General features: G+C 33.9%; 1 protein-coding gene across 4 annotated transcripts in view; it reads left to right on the plus strand.

Annotated features, from left to right (window-relative positions):
• CADM2 (cell adhesion molecule 2) overlaps positions 1-26486 on the plus strand; it is a 948208-nt gene that overhangs the window by 668183 nt on the left and 253539 nt on the right. For 3 of the 4 annotated variants that reach the window (XM_032477416.1, XM_032477431.1, XM_032477436.1), the window contains exon 2: positions 1177-1203. The exons of the other annotated variant lie outside the window; for it this stretch is intronic. In XM_032477416.1, coding sequence (XP_032333307.1) covers positions 1177-1203 — 27 coding nt within the window. The remainder of the gene's footprint in view (positions 1-1176; positions 1204-26486) is intronic. 4 annotated transcript variants of the gene reach the window in all.

Here is a 26486-nt window from a genome sequence, read left to right on the forward strand (position 1 = left end):
CTAAATTAAACCTCACTGAGGGTCAGTATGCCAAACTGGAGACTGCATATTTCCCAACTAGGGGATGTGTTACTTCATCTGGAACATCGTTTAGAGAATGAAAGAGCACTCCTTCTTCTGTCAATCTTTTTAAATAGTATTTAAGTCAGAATAGAACATACTGCTTCACAGTGTTTAGAGGTATCTGATCATGCATTTTGTCAAGAGGTCTTCCTTTGAGTAAAGAATTCTCCTATTAGGACTGTACTAACTTCCTCATTAAATTTACTTCTGCCCCAAATAGTGTTTACCACTAGATATAAATAAACTGAAGTTTCGACTTCTTAATGAAAATAATGCCATTTAGAGTAATGAAGTTTTCTAGTTTCATGAGCAGTGTGTTCAATCAAGCACCAAACAGCTGAAGGTTAACGCATCGTGCGATTTTGCTTTGGCTTGTAGACCTGATATTTGCATTTCGGTTAGTTGTTGACTCAGTGCATTAAATCCCAGCAGTATAAGGTAGTATCTTAGAGCGCAGATTTCAGAGTCAGATACACCTGGGATCAAATCCCAAATTTGCTTCTTTCCAGCTGTGCCATAGTCAGCAAGTAATTTGACTTTTCGAAGTTTCAGTTTTCACATCTGCAAGGCAATGATAGCAAAACTTACTTCTTGAGATCATTGCGTGGAAATGTATGTAAAGTACTCAACCCTCATCTCTGACATTTAGTAAGCACTCAATAAATGCAAGTGACCTGCCCTTGTGATTTATCCAAAAGTTATGGATTACGTTTTAATTGTTAAATAATACGAAATGTATTTAAACTGTATGTTAGTATTCTTAATTGAGTTATTAACTAAAGCTTAAAGTTAAAAACAACGTACTGAAAGAAAGATACATAGTTCTTAAAAAAATCTGATGCCTTCTGGTATTTGGAATTTGTGCTCTGTGGCTCCTATCTTTTATTCTTTCTTATTCAAGGACTTTAATCATATACTAACAAAATATAACCAATTGTCATTTTCTTTGTTGTAAGTCATATTCATCTAAAGTGTATTGATCATGTAATCATAAATTTATCATTTAGACTTTAACTAATAATAATAACATGACTTTTTTTCTTTTGAGAGGCTCTGTCTAATAATCTAATATGTTTGTTCTCTTCTCCTTGTGCAATCTTTCCTTGGTACCAGCGGCTGCTTCAAAGAATAAAGTTAAAGGTGAGCTCTTGTCCATTCTGCATGATTCACTGTGATTGTCTTCTGCTCAGTCTTCTAAGTCATCTTAAACAATAGAGCCAGTTCTGTTGGTGATGATACCAGCCCAGTGTATAGACACTAGTTGTACATTGCTCCAGATACAAACATATATTAATTGTTCAGTTTCTGATATATGTCTCTGTTTGCATGATTGCTTATGAGTTTGCTTATTTTCTTGTTTTATTTCCCACTTTATTCCAAGTGGAATAAGGTGTTTTTATGCCTAAAATTTTGCCTGTTGACTTTAGTTTTCTTGATCAAATTGAGAATTGAAAAAAATCCAGCATAAAATAAAGCTGATGTAAAGCCTCAAAATTGAACATACCTTCATAGAATTATATGAAAAGAAAATGTTAGTGTTTAGAAATTGAATATTATAAACTCCAGTTTTCTATTTATGATGTTTCTTCCATTTCCTAGTTGTGTTAAGTTTGCATTTACTAGAATCCTGAAAATATATTTTCATGAGAGAAGATAGGCTCTTCTCATGCCAGAAGAATGTCTCCCTGAAAGAAAAAGACTTTTGACTTGATGTGTCAAAGTCTTTATGGTTTTAGTAGAATTCAAACATATGTGTATATATATACATGATACTGCATAGGTTTATAGGTTATGTGTTTTTACTTCATGTTCTCTAGAACAATCTATATATTTAAAAAATGTTTTCTCCTTCTTGTATAGCAAATATATGTATTTCCTTTTTCATTTATTTTTATACAGCAAACTGAAATAACCTTACCAGTCATGTAACTGTTAGCTTAAGTTTTCTTATCCACAGAGTGTGATAACAATAAATACTTCAAAAGGTTGTGAGGATTAAGTAAAATATTTAAAACAACAGTAAACTTCTGGCTGCTACTAGTGTTTTAAACAATGCTAGTTTCCTTTTGCTTCTAACAGACCTGCTTCTTCTTTGAGGAGAATTTTCTGATTCTTTATCATTCAGTATTGTCCTGCCTAATACCTTCCTTTGTCCTTAGGAGGAATAGCCAGGTGGTTTTGTCTCTTTCTTCCCTTCTCATATGCACATCTACCATAAGGCCACCCTCCAGCCCTGCTCTCCCCCAGGTACTAGTTTTCACACTACACACAGACTCATCTTGGGAGTGTTAACTGCTCCCTGTTTATAAGACTAAGCATTTAGTGTATAGCTATTATTTTCCTAGCTGTGTATTTGTTTTATAGAATACTAAAAATGTAAAGAGCAAGATGGCAAATATCTTGTTACCCTTTGTTGAATCCTCCACATCTAGCCTAGTCTCTTTTTCAATAAATGTGCTAGAAGATTTACGTAGTCCTTGCCGCAGTAATCTTCTGATTGTGGACAAAAATAAATACATTCACAAAACAGTTAAGAAATTACTTGATAATGAATACATGTTTAATGAAATATATTTACATAATAAAAATTAAGATGTACAGCTTTAGGAATGAAGAATTAAGAACAATGTATAATATAGTGTGTTACTGGTGGGATGCAGAACTTGAGTGTCAAAAGATTTAACGAGAGGTATATATTGAGGTATCCTTACTCTTAGAGAATGCTTTATGTGGGAGGTGGGGCTCGAACTGACTCTTGAAGGATAGGTAGGATAGATATAGAAAGAAAGTAGTTCATGGCAAAAAGAATTTTAAAGTGTAGGTAAAGGTATAGAAGCAGGGATAAGTATAGTTCATTTCATATTGTGAGGACACCTTTTGAAAGAAGACCTGTGGTTTTATAAGAGTGGAGAAAATAAATTTGATGATGCAGTAGGCAGTGGAGTAATCATGAGTCATCACTGCATTTTATCATATAAAACCTCTCATAATAATCACATCTATGTTCACTTGACAGTTCTTAAAATCAGTGAACAGTAATTTAAATTATAATACACAGGTTACAAAGTATTAAATACAGGAAACCAATTCACCACTGAAGGATTACAGCTATAAATTATATTACAGGTGTCTGTCAAGTCACATCAGGACTCAAACTGGCTAGGATTTTGCAATGCAAACATATTTATGTGCCCAATTTAGAGTGTCCCACATCACCATCCCTGTTGTTCCACACCTATCCGTTTTATTTGAATCTCTTTTTTCTACTTGTATACAAGCCTACAAGGGGCTTTAGGACATAGTTTACCCTATGCGTATATTTTTTCATCTGTAGGGTGTTGTAGAGACAAGAAATAACACTTTATAAGATGAACTATGCCTCGAGTAGAAATTGAAAATTTTTCTAACAATTGAGACAGATATATATTATGTAGATAATAGAAAGAACTACTCAATGCTTTTATTGTCCAATTTCTATGTCAAGGCAAATGGTTTTCAAACAGGAAAAAAAACATTGGGTACGAGGAAAATAAAACCCAAGATAACACAAGAACAGATTGCTTAAAACTACTACATTCTCCTGGCCTGAGCAAGGTACATCCCAGGGACTCCAGGGAAGTTTGTAGAGAATCACAGTTCATTCATTTATCCTTATGGAATCATGCTAATGTTGGGAAGTTCAGAAACATTAGAGAGAGAAATGGGTTCAGATATTTTTTAAGGAGAAAGAATTACATTCGAGAAACCATAGACTGGTAAATTTGACATCACCTTCCCAATAAAATTATTAAACTCTAAAGCCAACAATTTGTGGGTACTTAAAGTCAGCAGCTATTAGTAATAGCATAGAAAATTAACTTAATTTTCTCCCTTTCATTTTTGAAAAAAAATATTGGTTATTATACCAGTATCTGAGGGCAGTAGCATAAACAGAATATATCTGAATGTCATCAAATTATGTGTCATCTTTTTTATGCAGAAACTGTCATCCTGAATATCACTAATTATTCTTTAGTGGTTAAAACCAATGTTGATTTCACAATTCTGATATTACTAATTTTTTTTAAATCTAAATGTACTGTTTCTTTTGATTTTCCATTTCCTTTGGTTTCAGTATCTTTGTACAGACTTAATTTTATTTATAACTGCTCTTTGCCTCTTTCTTTCTCTCCTTTTCTATCTTCTTCTGAAATACAGGTTTCATTCAGATTATATATTTGATCCTTGAAATCACTTCTCACAGTAATGGTTCAGGTCTCCACATCCTTTTTGAGAGATGAACTTCGATTCCTACAAAAGTTTTTAAAAGCAGCCATTTTCTACATGATTGTAAATGCACAACCCATGTTCCTCACCATTGTTGACTGTTAAGAGAAGGATAAATGATACAATCAAATTCTTCCCTTAAAAAACTTAAAACTGAGAAGGGAGAAAGGAGACAGAGGAAACTGAAAGGGAACAAGAGAAAGGAGGAGAAATGGGGAATCAATTTTGTTACACTTTGTGGCCATTGTTTTTTGTGTGTAGACTGAATAAGAAGAATTAAGCCTGAGGGGGGAAAAAAAGAATGAAGCAGGAATATACAAAGAGTGAAAGGTCAAGAGAGTGCCCTCATGGTGCTTAAATCCCTTGTTCTAACATAAGGTTCTATTTTGTTTTTGTCCTTTGGGTCTTTGACACAACTTTCTTTTAATTAAGCTTTCTATACAAATCTTTCTTGCTTGCAATCAAAATAATAGTTTTATTTTAAATTTTTTAAGTTGATTTCAGTTATCACCTTTCTAGACTTGACCTTACTACTAAGCTCCTATCTGACATTCCCATTACCCTGCTGAACACTTCCACTTGAATATTAAAGGCTAAAACTCTAATTTTTCTTTGCAAATCTGAACCCTCGAGGTTTGCTGTGTCATCTCATTTGCCTAATTTCCTAGTTTAAGGGACTTGAAACATCTTGGAGGAGTTAACCCCATAACCAATCGATGATCAAACTGTCCTAATTTTATAGGAATAAAATTACTGTCCTAATTATGTCCTAATTTTACTATGAGAATAGAAGCATTTGCAAGGATTCCTCTTCTTCAGATCATTCATTCCTCAGAGCTTGCCTGGAGTAGTTTGTAACTTGTCTCCTGCTTCAATTCTCAACACTCTGCAATCTGTCTTACCTTCATATATCGCAGTGCATTCGTATGTTAACACTACAGTCTATCCTACATTCATATACCCTACATTCATACATCTTATTGATCAAGGCTTTGCCACATAGAGAAAAAGGTACCTTAGAGTATTACTAAAATTTCTTTAAATAAAATGATTTCATTTCACTCTGTTACAAACTTATAGACTAAATGTATCTTAATGATTTATTTTCCAGAATAATATACAATTCATAAATAGTTTTAGTTCAGTAAATATATTTTTATTGTTCAATCTGATTTTTAGACTTTATTTTTAATTCAAAATTTGACAACTATAGTGGGGATAACATTTTATGCCATTTCTAGAATACCAGATTTTAGATACTACTTGTAATCATTTAATCATAATTTGTGCTCATATAAAAATTAGTACAATTATTCTGACTTTGTATAAGAATTAAAAGATAATGCAGGACACTCAGCAGTTGAAACTGAGATATATGTAGTTTAGAGAAGACTCAATTTCAATTTATTCTATTTATGTAATAGTCATACATAATATTATTAAATAAATTATTCAGGTGTGAATAAAAAAGTCTCATATTTGACAAATATGACATTTAGTGTGCCTCATTTCCCATCATATTTATACCTTTTGAGGGTGAATTGAAAGGCACATAAGAAATTGAAATTGAGGCATAGCTTCTAACTATTCTGAGATTTTTTTTCTTACGTGGGGCATCTATATTTCAGTCTGTCCTATGCAATATTCACTATATATTTTGAAGTTCTGTTTTGTAGTCACCTAGGCATAGGTCAAATCCTGGTTTTTCAGCTTACCTGATTTGAGAAACTGGACAATTGATTAAGTTCATTCAACCTTCAGTTGTGACATTTGTAAGAGATAATATATAAAAAGATATTAACTGGGAGGAGGTGGGTGGGAGAGGATAAACTGGGAGTTCGAGATTTGCAGATACTGACAGATACATATAAAATAGATAAACAAATTTATACTGTATAGCACAGGGAAATATATTCAATATCTTGTAGTAGCTCCCGGTGAAAAACAATATGAAAATGAATATGTTTATTCATGTATGACTGAAAAATTGTGCTGTATACCAGAAATTGACACAACATTGTAAACTGACTATATAACTCAATAAAAAATATTAAAAAAAAAACAGAAAAAGATATTAACCTAGGAAATGGTACATAGTAAACACTCAGTAAAATTTACCTATCATTATGGTTGCTATCATTACTACTATTATTTAAATAATATTCGTAGAAAATAAAGTGAAACAAAACAAAAAGCTATGTAGTTGAAGACAAGTCCCAAACTCCAATTTTTGTATGAGTACCAGCTTATTTCATCTTGATGGTGGCAGTCGTGTGTTTCTATTTATTATAACATTAAAATAAACATGTATAATTTAATGTAAATGATCCACCAAATAGATGTATTTTTTTCTTTCTTCACATTTAAATATTAAAATCCAAAGTATATAAATATCATTAAAGAATTTCAACTTAATGTCAAAAGAGAAAAGTTATAAAAAATATGTCACAGAAAGGTTTATATAATACTTAAAACAAAAATTACTTGCTTTTATTATCAGTAAAGAAACTGAGGAATAAGGCTATATAACTTTTTTTTGGAAAATATCACTTAACTCCTTTTTTTGAACTATGTGTAGATTTTAATTTTAAAAATATAAGGACTTATTTAAACTTTTGTGTAACAGCTACAAAATCTTCATCAAAAATAACTCAAGAAACAATTACTGAAGCTTATGTTTGTTTATCCCACACAAAGCTCATCTAAGGAAATATGTTGGGAGTGTTAGACATATGTAAGGGAATGTAAAAGCATGTTATGTTTCTGTAACATATTTACTAAGGGAAGGCACTGAGATGGTACCTTGTAGAAGGTTGTTTTCTTAATCCAGCTTCTAGTTCATTTCACTTCTCCAGGAAAATTGCTGAAGATGTTGCTCTGTGTGATAGTGCCATAATGTTTTAAAGATATAATTTATCACTACAACCTTTCCCTAACTTTTAAAAAAGTACATGACAATAATTATAACAGCTAATATTTCTTGAACGTTTACTATATGCCAGGCATTACAGTAAACATTTCACATGTGCGTTTTCTAATTTAGTCTTCATAAAACTCTTTGAGATGGGTACCAGTATTGTCCTCATTTTTAAAAGTGAGAAAAATGAAGCAGAGTTAGAAGTTTGTTTAAGTTCACGAAATGAGTCAGAGGCAGGGCAGCAATTCCAAATCTGTCTCCTGAGTTCAAGCTTTTAATCTATTAAAGTTTCTAAAGAGAACAGGTTAATCAACATTGCAGTTGACCTAATCTTTTTCATTTCTTGAAGTGCATTTACCTAGGTCCCATCCACCCAGGTAGGAATAGGCCTGGGAATGTGAGTAAAGTAGAATGGTGATGTTATCAGGAACAAATAAATTGGACCTACCTTGCTAGATATATTGGTAAAGAAAATATTATCCCAATAGACTTGTTTCTCATTGTTTTTTATTCTTTTCCTTCTGGGTTTCTCATTCATTCACCTTATGTTAACCTCACTTACTTTTTTTTGAGAAAGTGAGGAGATAATTAATTTTCAATAAGATGACTAATGTTCTAGAAAAGCTTTAGGCGTAACTAATATAACATGTTGAACTCAGAAGAGTGTAACAGGGTTAAAAAGTGTGTTCATGAAAATTTTATTGTGAGATGATTCAGTGGGTCAAAATGTATGTAATTTTACTTGTTTTTAAACTGCAGCTTCATTTGACCTGGTTTCTGTTTTTTACTTCTCACTGTATTGGGGTTTTGACTGTATTTGCTCTGTGGAGCATCTCAGTACTTACTGTTGTGTAACTGTCCCTCTTCGTGTTGCAAAGTACAGACTAGTGTGTGTTGGGTTGAAAAGACCATTCTGGATGCTCTATTTGTAAACCTAAAAGAATATTGTTTTTATTTGATTTCATGAAGCTTCGTTTTCCCCTCTGTTCTTTCTTCTCGAAATGCAAATACAGACTTGCACTTTCCTGTGGACATGTGGATAAACTTAATTCATTTACCACCAAAACAGGGTACAGCTTTGTAGAGCAATTAGAAATTAGCTTAAGCATTGCTACTTTAAGTTTATATCCTCATTTCCTTCATAAATAAATCATTGTAATACTTTTTATTCTATCTAAACACATCTCATCTGAAAGACAAGATCTTCTGGGACTCAGTTCATTCAGTTGGTTTATGTCATTCCATTATGTTAATAAAATTGATATTTGCTTATTCTACAGCTGCTGTGTGGGGCTTTAGAGAGTCTGTAATTAAAATCCCAAGGTTTGTGGCTTCTTACAGGTTTCTAAACAGAAAAAAGTCTATAATAAGGAGAAATAAAGTGATCAATGTATAATAGGCATTTAAGAGCATTTCACAACAAGTGCTATAAGGCCAACAGTTAAATTACACTAAAAATAAATTTGACTTCTTTATTTCAAATCAGATAGAGTGATGGTTCCATGTTTTTAGTAGGAAAAAAATCCTTTAACTTGACAGCATAATGTAGCATATTTATCACTAGCAGAGTGTAATGTTAAAGGCTTTGGAGGTTATCAGAGTACCTGGGTTTAGTATCTCCTCTACGATTTATTTGCTCTTTGTATCAGTAAATTAGGGATAAAAATATCAGCACTACCTAGACATAGAGTTACAACAATCACAGGAATATATGAAGGCACTTTTAAAACAGCCAACTGGTATCCAGATGTAAATTTAGTAAATAATGCACTATCACAGAGCCAGGAACGTGATACTCAGTAATAAATAAATGTGGCCTTTACTCTGATTACCTGTGTCAGTGATCCATGTGCATAGAAAGACCTTGTGATAAGGATACTCCTTTTATGCTTTTTCTTATTGAACATCTTTGGAAAGGGAGTAAAGCAAATATGTTTCTTAATTTGATAAAGTTTTACTGGATATCTGTACCTTGCTAAGATATAATAGGGAGGAAATATATATTATATATATTCTTTATTTTTTTTTTTACTTATGGGCCATTCATTCATTCATCCCTTTATCCAACATTGCCAGAGACTATCACAAATATATCAGTTAAGTTATACACTGTAGTGTGTTTTAATGTGGTAAGTGTTATGAAGAAAAAATAAAGCAGAAAACAGACAGGAATGCTTAGGTAGAGTATAGAAGGCAGGCAATTTTAATTTTGAACAGAGATCTGATAAAGGAGACATTTGAGGAGAGAATAATGTTGAGGGACCAAGCCATGTGGACATCTGGGAGAAACATTCCAAGAAGAGGAATCAGTAAGAGCAAAGGCCTTAAGCTAGTAAGGCACCTAACTTGTTGAAGGAACATTCAACAGCCCTGGGTGGTGAGAAAAGTCTGAGCTTAGGAGAGTAAATAAGAGAGGAAGTCAAAGAGGGAATGAGGACCCAAGTCATGTAAGGATTTCTGTTTTGCTCCAAGTGAGATGAAAAGCCACTGGAAGTTTAAGCAGAAGAGAGACATGTGCTGGTGTAATTTTAACAGAATCTGTCTGGATACTCTGGTGAAAACAGATTGCAATTATTACCCTTGGAAAGCTTTTTCAAGATAATCAGGGGACAGGTGATGGTAGCAGAACTAACTCATAGCAATGAAGGTGATGAGAAATGGTCTTTTGAAGTTACACTTAGTAGAATTTGCTGACTGGAAATAGGGCATGATATAAAGGATGAAGTGTAGGATGATTTCCATGCTTTATTTATTTTGCTTTTGCCTGAAGAACTGGAAGGACATAGGTACATTTACACTGTGGTGGAGACTTTGGGAGGAACATGATAGAACAGTGGAACTCAGTGAAGTTGGAAATACCTATTAAGCATCAAAGTGAAGATGACAAGAAGAAATTGGCTATATAAATATGAAATTCAGGAGAAAGTTCTACACTGTAGATAAAAGATGTGAACATTTTTATGTATGAATAATAAGTAAAGCTATAAAGTTCGATGAACTCATCTAAGACATCAGTATAGAGTAGAAAACAAAAATCTTAGGACTGAGTTTTCCAGCATGCAACCCTTAAAGAAATCACACAGATGATGAGATACACGCAAAGGAATCAGAGAAGAAGGAAAAAAGATAAGTGAAAAAAATGTTTTCAAAAAGCAAATGGTGTTCAACTGAGTTAAGTGTTCTTGGTCAAGAGAACTAGAAACTTACCATTGGATTTAGCAGTGGCAGTCATTGGGAACCTTGGTAATTGTCATTTAGTATAAAATGCAGAGATTAATCAACTATGCACCTAAAGGAATGTAAATCTGCCACTGTGAAACAAAGGTACAATGGTGTAATAATATCTGATTGCAGAGACATATACTGTAGTAAAATAAGGCTCTGGGGAAGACTTCCTGAAGGAAGTGATGATCAGAGGAGAGCTGAAGAACTAGGCAGAACTAAGTATACAAAGAAGTGAGGAAAGAACTTCCTAAGTCAAGGTAATGGTAACAGAAAGAAAGCCTATTATAGTCCTTGTGGAGGAATCAGTGGGAGCCAAGGTCAATTGAGAATGGATATCAAATCCAAAGTATCTTTCAAGACCAATGTCAAGAAGCTTACTCCCTATATTTTGTTCTAGGAGTTTTATAGTTTCAGGGTCTTATATTCAAGTATTTAATCTGTTTTGAGTTGATTTTTGTGTATGTTGTAAGATAGGGGTCCAGTTTCATTCTTTTGCATGTGGCTGTCCAAGTTTCCCAACACCATCTATTGAAGAGACTTTCTTTTTCCCATTGTATATTCTTGGCTCCTTTGTCAAAAATTAACTGATTACATATGCATGAGTTTATTTATGAGGACTCCATTCTGTTCCATTCTCTTATGCATCTACCTTTATGCCAACACCATACTATTTTTATTATGATAGCATTGTAATATAGTTTGAACTCAGAAAGCATGATGCTTCCAGCTTTGTTCTCCTTTCTCAAAATAGATTTGGCTATTCAAGGTCTTTTGTGGTTCTATACAAATTTTAGGATTGTTTGTTCTATTTGTGTGAAAAATGACACTGGAATTTTGAGAGGGATTGTATTGAAACCATAGGTTGCTTTAGGTAATATGGACATTTTAACAATATCAGTTCTTTCAATCCACGAACACAGAATATCTTTCCACTTGTTTCTTCTTCACCTTTCTCCATCAATGTCTTAATAGTTTTCAGTATACAGATCTTTCACCTCCTTGATCAATTTATCCCTAGGTATTTTATTATTTTTGATGCAGTTATAAATTAAATTGTTTTCTTACTTTCTCTTTCTGATAGTTTGTTGGTATGTAGAAACTCAACTGATTTTTGTGTATTGATTTTGTGTATTGCGACTTTACTTAAATTGTTAATTAGTTCTAACAGTTTTTTGATGGAGTCTTCTATATGTAATGTCCTACACAGTGGCTTGAAGTTTCTCTTATAGAGGAGTTTTGTTTTTGTTTTTCCTATTCTAAAAACAATGGAAAACCATTTAAAGATTTTAAAATGGAATAGGGGTGGGGATGGTAAAATATTCTCATGTTTATACTTTGAGATTACTGGATATTCATAAGAACAAATTAGAAGAGATTACTGTAGATGACAAAGAGACAAGTTGAATTGTCTGGAAAATTGCAGCAGTCCCTGGAGAAATGTTGGCCTAGAGTGTTTAGTAGTAACATCAAGGAGAAACAGACAGATTTGAGAGCATAGAAATCTGTTCAAAAATACAGTTGAAACATTTAGCAGGAAAAAAAACAAAACTGAACCATGAATTAAATAAGCACCTCTAAATATTTATGAAACGTTTTAAATACTTTATTATTCTTCATTCCTATTCATTGTCATCAACACTGCAGACCTAAAGGCAGAAACCTAGAATGATAGTCCTGATCTTGTCAATATGTCAACCCACAGAAAAGTACATTTATGTTGTACTGTGGAACAGAAGTGAAAGTGAAGGAAAGAATTATAAATTGTATTATCAGAAAAATATTAGATTCCATCTTCTTTCCCCAAAATACTTCTTACCTATATTATTGATTCTTCTAATTGAAATAATTGAAAAGTTCCATGTCTAAATAAATCAGGGGGAAGAAAACTACATTTAAAAAAACTTGTCAGGAATAATATGCTAAAAGTAATAAAAATTGCAAATCTTAATTGTATATTCTAGTTTTATTTTGAACACAGCAGATTAAAAGTTACTTATGCATTAGATTCCTGGCTATAATTCAATATAGCATTATTTGAGTGACACCAAAGCAGTAATAATGTGTGTGGCATAAGCTTCAAAAAGGTCATTAATTTAACTCACTACTTAGGTGTTTTCCCATCCTGGCCAAATAAAAACCGCCTCCTGGCAGAGTAAGATTCCAAATTCATAACATGTAATCTGTTTTATCCAAGATGGGATAATCATCCAACAGGCATTGGGTTCACTCAGTAAGCATGCTGTCTAGACACAAGGCAGGAATACTGTTTGGCTTGAAAAGCCACCGAATAGCTCATAAAGTAATTGTCTTCCAACTCATCCAGAAGTCATCTTGGGAAAGACGGTCAAATCTCTCAGCTGCCTAACCAGAGTTTAGAAATCCCAGTAATATGTATTCACAATAGCAGGCAAACTAGTTTGTGATAGCATATTCAAATGGAAACTGGGAAACAGGAAGCTAAATCCGTGTATATCAGGATACAGCTTCCCCTAAAAATTGAGATAGATATTTTTATGTAATCTGATGTTTGACTCATTGAAAACTGGGTATTTGCTTATTTGCAAATAAAAGTTACTCTTCATGCGTGAAATAGTTTCTTTCTTATAAAACTGGGGGATAAATTTAGACCTAGGTGAGATACAGCTATATAGCTAAAGATAGATTTTAAAACTACTTATAAGCCTTTTGGGAGGTGTTAACAAAATCTTTGGTATTTTTTACACATAAATGTTATTTAATATATCTGGCATGGTCAAGAGGTCATTTCAGCATGATCGTTTGACTCCATATTTATTAGAGCTAAATATGTGTTTAATGAGTATTTCTTTTATAGCTATTTCAGTCATCATAATTCACCCCATGTCTTTTTTTTTCCTTTTGTTTTTTATTTTTTTTTTAGCAGACAATTTGAGAGAAGCCAAGTTTTAAAAAGTCCTAGTCATTTTTAGGAGATTTCTTAGAATAAAACAAAAGAAAACCCATTTACTCACAGTCTAGTAACAGATAGGCTGAAATAAAGCATTTCTTATCAACTCCAATTATTCTGTTTTAAAATGTAGCAACTAGAAATGCATTTAGTGGCATAGTAATTCATTCGCATAGAATTATCCATCTATTCATTTCCAGAATATTTGTCAAATTTATGTGTAAGTCACTAGTCAAAAATAGTGATAGTATATTTTATATTTTGAAATCAAATCTAAATCTTAGCAACCATGTCAATATCAGTGATTCAAAATAAACTCTGTGTAGCTGTAGAAATGAATATGTCTTCAGGACTTTAAAAAAAAAAAAAAGACTGCATAATGCTTTTTGCAAAAACTTTCCCCAAGAAAATTAACATCACAATTTTGTCCTAGATTATCTCATTTATCATTGACTTCCACATAGCATAATGGAATGGAAGATTGCATTATCAGTCTATATATTCTACTATTAAACTTTGACTAGTACTGATTTACATACAAAACAAATTTGGGGGGAATAAAATCAGGCTGCTTTTGTATTTGGAAAGTTCTCAGTAACCTTAAAAGAGACTGTCATCTTAAAATAGATTGAAATATGGGCAGTAAGTTTTAAGATGTCAGTCATACACTATCACTTCTGAAACTGGTAGAGAAATGACTACACTAAGATATATTTTATGTTATCACTCATGCTTAAACAAATTGGACAGGATTTGCTTTCCTTGAAAATTATCTAATTGCCTCAGCTTTATCAGTAGTTCGTACGAATATAAATGACAGATCCAAAATTAACGATATATAATTGATAAAGAGAAAAGATGTAATTTATGGGGAAGTAAAGTGGCTGGAAAATGAATAAGATGACAATAAATCAATGAAAAAAACATATAAAATGTAAGTTGCATTTACTGTGAGGAATGCAGTGTAAGAGAGTGAGTGCTCTTACTCTGAAAGATAATGAAACTACTTTAATTTTAAATATCAAAGCATTTATAGTTACAGGTGAGGAAACACTGTAAATAGATAAAATGTAATAATTGCCTAAATATAAATTAAAACATAAGTATCTCATGAGACAACTGAAAATTTTAAAAAAGAGGTATGTGAGAAAATAAAATTTTAAAAATGTGAATTCTTCTTATTAAACCTCATGACGTGACATCCAGATCTTCATTCAAAACTATTATTTGTTTATTTCAGTTATTGAGAGTCATATGCAAAGGGCAAATGTGATCTCTGATATGAGATGAAAACATTCAATTCTTACTCTTGCAAATAGACTTACTTAATCAGGTGGTTTTACCTTGGAAAAATCTGTTGTCTGTGTATAGAGTGTGCTGTTCCTACTCACTTTAACTTAGAGAATGTTTTACTCTTCCAGTAGGTAAACAGTATTCCCTGTTTGCATGCCTTTTCCCAATGGGAGCTGTAATAGTATTTGATCCAGTAGCTTCAGTAAGAGATCAGGTATATTGACCTCTTCCAGACATCATGGAGACCAAGTAACTCACACTTTTCCACACTAATTCTAAAAGTTTGCTTAAGTAACCATTTTTTCAGTCTTCAGTGACTATTCTTCAGGTTTCTTATTTGAGAGACCAAAAGTTTCGCTCCACCTTGGTACTTTCATTATCATTACCGGTTCCACTGTCTTTTTATTCTCTGTCTTCATTTTTGCTTTCTCCCTCCTCTTTTTCCTTCTTGCGATTATGTGGAATATGAGGCCCTAATTTCTTCTTGTATCAGTATAGCCATTTACCACCATATTTCCTACTTTTTTTCAAATTACCAAAACAATTCACATCCATATTTAAGAAATTCAAATCCCTCAGTCAGCTGGCTCTCTTCCATTAATTGTTCTTTTCCTGTACAAGAAATTTGCCCCACAATCCTACCATGAAACACTTGGAGCCAACTTCCTTCTTTTCTTAAGCAACTCTGCAGTTCACCAGCTTGAATGAATTCCTCATATCTGATATTAATATGTATGTTCACTTTCAAATCATTCTCCCCATTCAGAGCTCAATTCTGTTCCCACCTGTTCTAGCAGCTTTTTCCAGAATAGTTCAAATAGGCATCAATAATTCTTGTCCGGGGCAAGAGTTCTTCCCTTTTCTGCAAATGGACAGACCCTTTTTGTTTCTATGTGCCTCTCACATAGCTACTGACTGAGATACCTAGTATCACTTAGTTAAATTTGATAGAATCATGCCATGAGCTTTGTTCATTTCTGTTATAGGAATTAATAGAGCCATAGGCAAAGACAAGTTGAAATTCTTCAAACACTTGAGCTGAACATCTAAGATGTTTAGATACAATCTTCTATTTCTGTATAAGGACATTAATTTCAGCCATAGCTGCCCTGTTTGTATTTTTGAAATTTCTCCTTTTAATTGGTAAGTGCATTAGTGTAAACTTACTCCTTCCTGTTTTATATAATTTATTTTTGCCAAAGGAAAAAAAATAGAGTAACTCTTATAATTTGGTTGCCACATAACAGATTATCTCACATATGGAAAATTTCCTACCTATGCCACAACCACCTTTTATTATTCAAGCTGAGATTTAAAAATCTAATGTACTTGTTACTCTATCCATTTGAGTTGTATATTTTACTCTTTCACTTACTTAGAAGTAAAATTGGAACTAAAGCATATATAATTTACTTTCTTGCCAAAGTTATCCTGGGGCTCACAGAGACAATTGGAAATTACTATTTCACAAGTCGTTTGAATTATAAGGAATCATGTAGTGAATTTCTAAATTCAAAACACTTCTTTTTACAAATTACTACTTCCTTAAAAGTTGTTGAGGGATATAAGATATATGTTTTTCCGGATATAAGATACATGTTTTTCCAGTAAGTTGACTACCTATTATGTGTTTAGCACAGGTGTAGCAGCTAGGAATACAAAGGGCTTTGTCTAGGAGTATCTAACGCTCCCTCATTTCCTATTACCAGATTATAGAATGCAGGAGCACACACTGACATTTCAAGAATCTTAAAATAAGTGTATTGTTATTTTACTTTCCCTGTTAGAGGTTTAGGATTATTGATCAGAACTAGCATTATGATAGTGTCACCTAGTGGTTCCTATGCCAAGTTGTGGGCATTTGACTGTAAAGGTTGCTTTTACTTTCAGCAGGTGAATTTCACTTGATAAAGCAAACTGTAAATGCTATGCATATATATCTTTCTCCATGCGTTAACCTTTCCTGAGACCTTGTATTAAGAGCCACTATAAAGAAATATGCTCATCATGCTAAGTGAAATAAATCAGATGGACAAAGCTAAATATCACATATCACCAATACATGGAATCAAAATATGACACAAATGAACAAAACAGAAACAGACTCACAGATACAGAAAACAAACTATGGTTAACGAAGCAGAAGGGGGAGTATAAATTAGGAGTTTGGGATTAGCAGATACAAACTACTATATATAAAATAGATTAGTAACAATGTCCTACAGTACAGCACAGGGAACCATATTCAATATCTTGTAATACGTATAATGAGAAATAATATGTATATATAAATGTATGACTGAATTACTGTGCTGTACACCAGAAACCAACACAACATTGTAAATCAACTCTACTTTAAAAAAATAGGCAAAAATAAATAATCTCAATAGGTCACTGAATATAATGATCCGAGTATATCTGCCTCTCCATTATAAACCTTTAAGAAATAGATGCTAAAATAAGTTGAATTGGTATTTTTAAATTAACTATCAGTAATATAAATTATACTTCATTGCATTTATTGATAATATCTGAGAATACTTGGGAGCAGAAATAAAAATACATAACCTGGGATATCATGAAGAATGTGTTTGCAAAACAGATCTGAAATTTATCTTTCCCATATTTAAAAATACTCAGCTACGAATATAAGTCCAGTGTTTCAATTGGCAATGCTGTGGCATTCTCCCAACGAAAGATAAAGGCCCCCTACAGAAAACAGATACAACTTTGTGGCAGGGGCTTATTGGATCAGTTCTCAAGTTCATATGCAGCACCATCATTCCACCATCTGTTTTCTTTAAAAGATAATGTATTTTTGTGTGAGATTTTTCTCCTCCGACAGCTTGTTATATATGTACTTCATTGATTTAGTTCTTTCTACGATGCAATTGCATTTTTCTTTTCTGAGCCTACCAATTTCTGCAAAGTTATGGCCAGGGCAGCTCACATTACTCTCTGGGTGGTTTATGTAAATAATAATAAAAACCCCTGAAGCTTTATCCCTGTTCCCAGTAGTATCCCACTGACCTCTTTTCAGCTTGAAAAGGTTCTATCTGTGGCTGATTTTTTTTTTCTTCCCACTGGCAATTTTCAGCCTACTGTGCTTCTTCATCTGATTTCTTGACTCTTTCTTGACTTAAGAATTAATTATTGAAATGTATCAGATGCACTCTGAAAATGTCAGTGTATTTGGTTGGATTTACTAAGAAGCACAGCTTTTCAGCCAACATGATATTGGAATTGAATTTCAAGTAGTGCCTTTCTCCACACATCGCTTTCACAGGCAACACAAAAACATAATGCAGATGATCTATACCATCTCTGAAAAGGTTTGTGCAGTAGAAGGCCATTTGTCTCTATCACTTTACAGCAGAATGTTTACCTTTGCATTTTAGTGCCTTTTTTCTCATTGAAACTTTAACAAACACTTTGTGTAGAACTACAAGAGACTCTCAGAAGCTGTCCATCTCTCCTCCTGCTTCCAAACCAGCCTGTGGCTAATTTAATCTGTCCAATTCAGATGGTTATTGATCCTGCTATAAAAGGAATTCACACCTTCTCTTGTATTTGGTGGCATATTCTGCAAGCCTTATTCTCACAAACTCAGGCACAGGAATTCATACACTGAATAGCACAGAACAGCAGCTTGACAGTGAAAGTGATTTAAACACAAAGATTAAAATCACCTGAAAAGAGATTTGAAAGCATTTATTAAAACATGCCAAGGGTGGATTTAAGAAGGGAAGAGAGGCTTAAATTCACAAGATGTAATTTTAAAACAATATTAATAAAATAATATTTTAAATAGATTGCACTTCATCCTTATTTATCAACTTATAAAATAATTATTAGGCACCTACTGTAGGACAAGCTCTGTTTCAGGTGCTTCTGTGAAGTGGAAAATGAAGCCAAAGAGAAAATCCTTATCCTTATAGAATATATGTTCTAGTGGGAGAAGTCAAACAACAGCATGGCAAAATGAGAGAACAATATAGTTATATTTGAAGGTGATTTGTAAGTTGAAGAAAGCAGAGGAAATGAGGTTGGGACATGTCTGGAGGTGGGGCAATTGCTATTTTTAGATGAATTAGACATGGCAGGGCCTTACTGAGATGATGACATTTGGACAGACTGAAGGCAGCAAGGGAGCAGACCATGAGAATATTGAGGGAAGAGGGTCATGTGTAAAGAATAAGACCAGTGCAAAGCACGTCTGGCAGGCATATACTTGTATCCCTAAGAACAAGCAAGGTGTCTGGTGTGCGTGGAGCAGACTGAGGCAGGGAAAGAAAGGAAGGAAGACACGGAGAGGAGTAGATGAAATCAGATGGGTAGCTGGACCTGGTTGCACAGGGCCTGGTAAGTTAGCTCATGGATTTGGCTTTTACAGTGAGTCAGTGGGACAGCATTGGAGGATGTCCAGCAAAGGGGTGACATGATCTGCTTTATGCATTTAAAGTCTGGTTGCTGTGTTGGGGGTAGAGACACAAATGTAATTTATCATGTGCTAGCATGAAGTTGGTGAAGAAGAAATTGCAGTTGATGTGAAAGGATAGCCAGCTGAAATTTCTCACAGTTTGTGGGCAGAATGCAAGAGAAAATAATGAGTCAAGGATGTCTACAAGACTTTGGTCCATGCCACTGGAAGGATGTCTTTCCTGTTAGCAGAGATGGGAAGACTACAAGAAATAACAAGATATATAGAGAGATATATCTATATTTATATATATGGAAAAACGTATAGTTTACATTCTATCTTCACAACTGAGGTAAATAGCTGATGTATATTCCCAGCTCTGGGAACTACTTGGAGTTGCTCAAGGATCCCCACAACCATCTGTGGCTTCTCTTTCTTCCCGTGACTCAGGGACTGACTGGCCCTACTTCCAAATCACTCTCCTACTCATGGGTTTTTCTTCTTGTGGATGTGTCTTAACTCCCCAACTCACCCTCATCATGTTTCTTACCAAATCTTTTGTTTAGGTCCAAATTTTTACTTCCTAAGATCTGGGCTTTTAAAATCTGAAAACCAGGAAAACTTCATTTCCTATAATGTTTGAACATACATATTTTCCCTGTATCATGATGCTGAACAGCCTAACTACTACCGAGTTTAGGACAGTGGGGTAGAGTGAGGAGGAGACGTAGGTGGATTAGGAGATACAGGAAAGAAATGCAATAATCGTATTTCAAAACTCCGCCACCATATTACAGTAACTACCAGAAGTATTCCAAACAACATCATCTACTTATCTGACCTTTAAATGTTTACCAAGCACTTTTACATATATTTTTTAAATTACCCTTTATTCAACCTTGTGAGACAGTAGCTTTATAGATGAGGAATATATGGCTAAAAGCGTTAAGTAATTTCTTTTAGGGTTATCTATGAATAGTTAGTTCACACATTACAGAACCTTTATCTTCATATTGCATGACAAATACTCTTTTTTACTCTACACTTCCTCAAATGTTTGTAGGTTAATAGGAATAAATTGTCCTCTCTCTATTTAAAAGGAAAGGGTGAATAAGACACTTACAGTCAATAGTGAGAGATTGACAGAGCACTGGAGAAAGTGAAGGCACCATCAGTGGGAACGAGAGGATGAGGGGCATAGAATCAACCCAGAAATCTGAGTCCTCTGTGATGTTCTAATGCCTTAAAACTGAGCAAAGGATATTTGACATTTATGATAGCAGGGTGCAATACAAAAATAGAAATCAGTGGTCAAAGATATAATATGAAGACTGTTTCATTGTTTGAAGTAGAATGAAAAAGTTTGCAAGTTTATGAAAAATTTGGACCATATTAGTGTCATTGATCTCATCATTGTCTTTATGAGATCATCAAAATTGATCTAGTGTGATCAATTTCATGTGTTTGTATATATTATGTGGCATTTGGGAAAGTTTTCTAATAGGTTATGTGCTATAAGACAGCATTCAGAACAACTAATGTGGGCCCAATACAAGGAAGCATAACAATTGATATATTAAAAAAAAAAAACTTTGATGTAAAAAAGTTTTCTTCCATAAGCTATAATGGCATCTGAATCAAAGAAATAGGGTTAATTTTCAACATTTTACTATAATATCAAATATCATTTCAATGTGCCTTTAAAAATTCATGAGTATGGAATTGTTTTATAAATTGGGAACTTTTTTTTTTCCTGTTGAAGCATAACTCCATTAGTGGGTAAAGAAGACTCTTTATGGGACTTTTTCAGGATTTTTTTTTCTCTATGAAACCTTCAAGAACATTCCTTTTCTACACATCAAAGCCTTACTCTTGTCATCTACTCTTAATAGGTCCCAATATTGTTAGCTTTTAAAATAAAAGCACTGAAAAGTTCATTGAATTCTTTTAATCAACTTTATCACATTTATGTCTAGACAGCCATTAAAAAAAATTAGCACACAGCATTGCCAAAAGAAACTGAAGCGGGCAAAACAGCTTAAATTGTCCTTGTCTCTCCTTTCTAGTCAATTTATTTCTCTACCCAGGTGTCTGATGGGTATCTGTGTTTGCGCAGGAACTCTGACTTTATCTACTCCAGCTGAATGCTCACTTATCTGAGTCTAATGATATCAGGGCTCTAGACGCAAATGGGATGGCGAAGACTTTGAGGGGGACTGTGTTAGTCACATTGCGTATGGCTGAGTTTTACTTGCTCTGCAAAGCCTTCTCTGCCTGGTTTACTCCCTTTCCACAGCTGTGTTCATCCCCATCCCATTTGGATGGCTTTCTTTTATGAGCTGCCATGGTCCCCTGGCCTTCCTCGACTACAACGCTTACTACACTTGATTGTCTTTATTTGTATGTTTCTTTATCTTCTGTACATAAACTGTTATTATCTTCTTATATAAACTGTAAGAAACTCTACTAGTCCCCAGTACAGTGCCTAGTAATCCACAGGTATTCACTGTATGTCTGAATATATGAATTATGAAAACATTCAAGCACTACACATAGATAAAGCTAGCCTAAGATGTGCTGTAAGTGCAGGACTATAAATATCATTAATGAAAACAGTAATAGCTAACTCTTATTGAGCACTTACTAAGTGCAGGTGCTTTTCTAAGCGCTTTCAGCCATTATCTCATTTCATCCTTACTACAACCTTAGAAGAAAGGGAACTGTTATGGGCTTCATTGTTATGAAAATAATTAGCATGATAATTATTGTAATATCTCTACTTTTCTAGTATAACCTATTTTTTCCTACTTATCTTCTCATTATTAAATGCTTTAATGAAGTGCAGATCAATTTTGTTATAAATTGCCAATCTAAAAAGAGAGTATTACCTCCACTAAAATGATACAATTTAAGATATATCTGTATCTTAGAACATTTTGTGGAAATGACTTAGAAAAAAAATACTGGCAGGGAAGTCCATGCAGTAATAAACACGTTTTGTGTATTTATGTTGTGTGACTACGTGCAGGGAAGGCATGCAACAGCAAAGTCACTGTCGCTAAATCCGGAATATTTTTATACGCAGATGTTCAGGAATCCACTTGAAACTGAAAAAAAGTAAATGTGTCATGATTCTACCATTCCACTTTTTTTCAGTTTCAAGTGCTAATATTTACTTTTACTATAATTATTTTTGTTTGTATAGTTGGAAGGATTTGAAGATACATTTGGTATCAATTTTGTCATTATTTGTTTACTCTCTTTACCGTTTTTGTTTTGTTTTAGTAGTATCTGACTGTTCTGTTTTCAGTTTACTGATCATCAGGAGCAAAGTGCAAAGCTGTCCTGTAAGGTCATGCCGTTGCTTTTCCCAGGCACTACTCTTGTCATTCTCCATTAGATATGAATTAGAAGCACTTTAAAAGCCACACTCTGAGAAATTTGTTGAACTGTCTTTAGACACTTTTTTGTATTCCTCTTCTTTTTAATATCAAAAGTTCAACATTGATTATACATTTTCATTTTGCTGAAAATGTCTGGTGACTTTCTAGCTAACTCTACATTTTTTGTAATATGTTTTCATCTTGAATGAGTTTATTTTGATGCTGAGGTTAGCATTTTCTGAAATGTGAGTGTTGTCTTCTCAGCTAGTTAATTTTCTAATGTCACCCCCCCCCCCTTTCTAAAATTCCCTACATGCCTTTCCGTCTTAAATCCTGCATTTGGAAATCTGGGAATAAGGCTGAAATGTTAGACTAAACACACCAACACTCTTCCTCTTGATTTCCTGCCATATTTGAAACATTCTGTGATTCACTGAAGATTACTTTGAGTTACAACCTCAGGCGTTATGGCAAATATATTCAACATTCAATTTTTATGTTCTTTAAATACATTTGTAATACATATGAAAAATAGGAGGGGAAGCATTTTTAGTATTTCTTTTCCCAGTGGTAAGAAGAATTAGATTTCTTAGTTGGACAGTTTTATGTTTCAATAAATTATTTTTTAAGCCTATTTTAAGGTTTTATTAACCTATTTTAAGGTTGGAAAAATGTCAAATGCTGTGGCACAAGATAGTTAAGAATTTTGGACATTGCTCTGATATTGCTGTGACACTGAGAGAAAAAAATTGGGGCTGTTATTTTATCAGCTAATTTACTAAGCTAGTCCCCTCCCTGCTATCAATCTGCTTACCCACAGGGGCACAAACATAACTTCAGATGTGACACTATTTACCACATCTTACAATTTAATAAGCCTAGTGAAAACTCGATTCATGAAAAGTAAACACTTACAGCTCTCTTTCTCAGAAGACTCATTACAAAATTAAATATAAGTATTGGATTTGGATTTCAGAGAAAAGAAGAGCTCAGAATTAACTAAAGTAAGTGCAATAGATCTTTTAAAGAAGTAATTAGCCAGGAGTCTTGAGAACATGAATAAAGGATGCAGATTAACATTGGAGATAGTAAAACATGGAGAGTCAGTCATCAGGGGAGAAACTCCAGAGCTGAGGCAGGAAGGGGGCAGTGACAGTGGTCTTGAAAAGGCATCTAATTTTTTACCTTCACCTTAACCCTATCCCCTAACCCCTAAATCTAACTCCTAACCCAAACGCTAACCGTAACCCTAACCTCTAACCCTAATCCTGTCCCTAGTCAGTGAATCTAAAATCCATTAAGGGAGTATGTTTGGGGATGAGAAGGACTGCATATTATACCTCACTAGAAAGTGAGCCAGTTGTAAATTAAGCTTCATTTTTCCAAAAGAAAATATTTTTTTAACTGTCTTCAAGATTTTAACAGTTAAACTTTTAAAGATATTCTTGGCATGGTTAGATATTATCTTGCAGTATTTATCACTTTAATGAGACATTTAAATTAGCATATTTTATAAAATCCATTCATTAAGAAATGGTACTTTATTTCTACTCTCATGTTTCAAGGGTGTTTTATTCAAAGTTCTCACGTAAATGTTTGACATCAGAATTTTGCCATCACCAAAGAGACTTGAGTCATTGAACATGATTTTCCTAGAGCACAGCTTTACATCTGTTTAAGTTAAGATATTGCAGCAGTTTTGATTTGATGCTGGCACTGGATATTTTAGTGCACGTCTGAAGTATCCATTTGCTATTCATAATTTACACAATATAATAAATTAATACATTTCTTAAAAAAAATTTCTTAAAGTATTTTTTAAAGACTTGACCAACCCTTGCAATTATCAAGGCATGTGCTTATAACTAAGTCCATGTTAAATTCTGTCTACTGTTATTTTTATGTTTGTAAGGATTATGTTAGGTGATTTTCTTAAGTATTCAGAGCTAGAGCTAAATGAAATCATTTGGTAGATACGTAGAGTCTTTATAAGGACTGATATCTACAGTAACTTTTCTTTTTTCTTTTCAACTTTGTAAATTGAGGTATAGTTGATGTACAATGTTACATGAATGTCAGGTGTACAACATAGTGCTTCACAATTTTTAAAGTTTATACTCCATTTATAGTTATTATAAAATGTTGGCTATATTCCTTGTGCTGTTTAATATACCCTTATAACTTATTTATTTCATGTATAATAGTTTGTACCTCTTAATCCTCTACCTCTAACTTTCCCCTCCCCCTTTCCCCTCTCTTCTTCTTCCTCCTTGATGGTAATCACTAGTTTATTCTCTGTATTTGTGAGACTATTAACAAAGAAGTGGGCAGCATGTTGGAAAATCATTATGGACATCGTGCTATCCCATGGTGGTAACAAAGAAGTGTTACCATCCTGCAACCTCAAAATGAAAGACAGTGAATATGGAGATAATGATTTCCAGGATTAGAAAAGAACAGTCTAGAGAGATCCCCTTCAAAGGTGAGACCTAGCCAGCTTGATGTGTCCCAAAAGGAAGAGAGATTCTGATTTCTCTCTCCTCTCCTCCTCTCATCTCCTGAAAGGGCCCTGCAGTTATCTTAACTAAAGTAAAAGTCAGAACAAGAGAGGCCATTGTGTAAGTCAGTGTCTCAGGACAGAAAAAGAGGAAGGGTAGAGTGTGGAGTGTGGATCTAGGCAGGCAAATGGAAGACATATGTCACAGGGAAAATTTTAATCCCTCTCCTTTCCTCTGTGTGTGTGTGTGAGAGAGAGAGAGAGAGAGAGAGAGGGAGAGGGAGAGAGAGAGACTACAAATTTAAGCTGTTCTCAAATCCGCTGACATACAGGATTTGAATTCTGACTGTACTAATGGGTTAAATTCTTGAATAGTTATCCAGAAAGAGAGAAGGCAAAGGACTGTCTGGGGAGCGAGCATCCATTCTTATGCCTCCTGCCTCTCCTTAGGAACTCTAAAGTATTCCTGCCGAAACTCAAACATGAATAAGCAGATTGCCCCGCCTGTGGAAAGGAAAAAAGCTCTAGATGTTTTAATTCTTCAGTTAAATAAAGAAGTTTTATCATGTAGATATAGAGTTGAAGTAACAAAAAAATTTTCAGAAAGAATTTAATCATTCAGTCATCAGATGTGAAAAATAATCTGGAAAACACCAGTCAACTAAGGTGGATAAAGGAAAAGGCTATCAAAGCAGAGGCTAAGTAACAAATCACCTTGAAAAAATGAGAAGTAGACTGAACAGGATTGCCTGTGATAAATTCTTTCCTTACTGGGTAGGTACACATAAAATACATGGACAGAGATATTTTTGTCCTGCAGCTGCAAAGGTAGGCAGGTCTGCTTCTTATGATTGATCATACTGTTTTTCCTTTTTAATATGGAAGAATCTGTTAAAACAAAAACAAAAACAAAACAAAATAATAGTGCTCCCAGGGATATTGGGAGTTGTGTTCTGTACAGAAGACATATGGTTGGTATACAATATTCAAACACATCAAATACTTTTCAAATGATGTGCTTTATAGCGGAAGTAGTAAGGCAGTCCTGGCTTGGATGAGGCAAGAAAGAGAGCACACTATAAGGGGATGTTGGAGGGAGAGAGGAAGAGCCTCCATGCCCTCTCCTGACATTCCACCCACCAGACACTGATGTAATCACCAATCTCAAAGCTTCCTGAATCTTGTTGTTCAAGAGTTTTTGTTGAGACTCCAATACTTAGGCAAGATTGAGTGAATTGATGCTTCCCTGACCTCTGGAGGTTGTGGCGTGGGACTGAAAGTTCCAACCCTTTACTCATTTGGCCAGCCCCTCCCTTGAAACTTTTTAAGGGCCCACCATTAGTCATCTTGTTAGTATAAACTCAAATTTGGTTGAAAGAGGCTAATTATGAATAACAAAAGAAATGCAGATCACTCGGGGTTTTGAAATTCCAAGAGTTTTTGAAGTTCTTGTGCCAGGTTCCAGGGACCAAGACCAAATATATTTATTTTTATTA

This window comes from Camelus ferus, chromosome 1 (assembly GCF_009834535.1).
Source record: "Camelus ferus isolate YT-003-E chromosome 1, BCGSAC_Cfer_1.0, whole genome shotgun sequence".
Taxonomy (NCBI): domain Eukaryota; kingdom Metazoa; phylum Chordata; class Mammalia; order Artiodactyla; family Camelidae; genus Camelus; species Camelus ferus.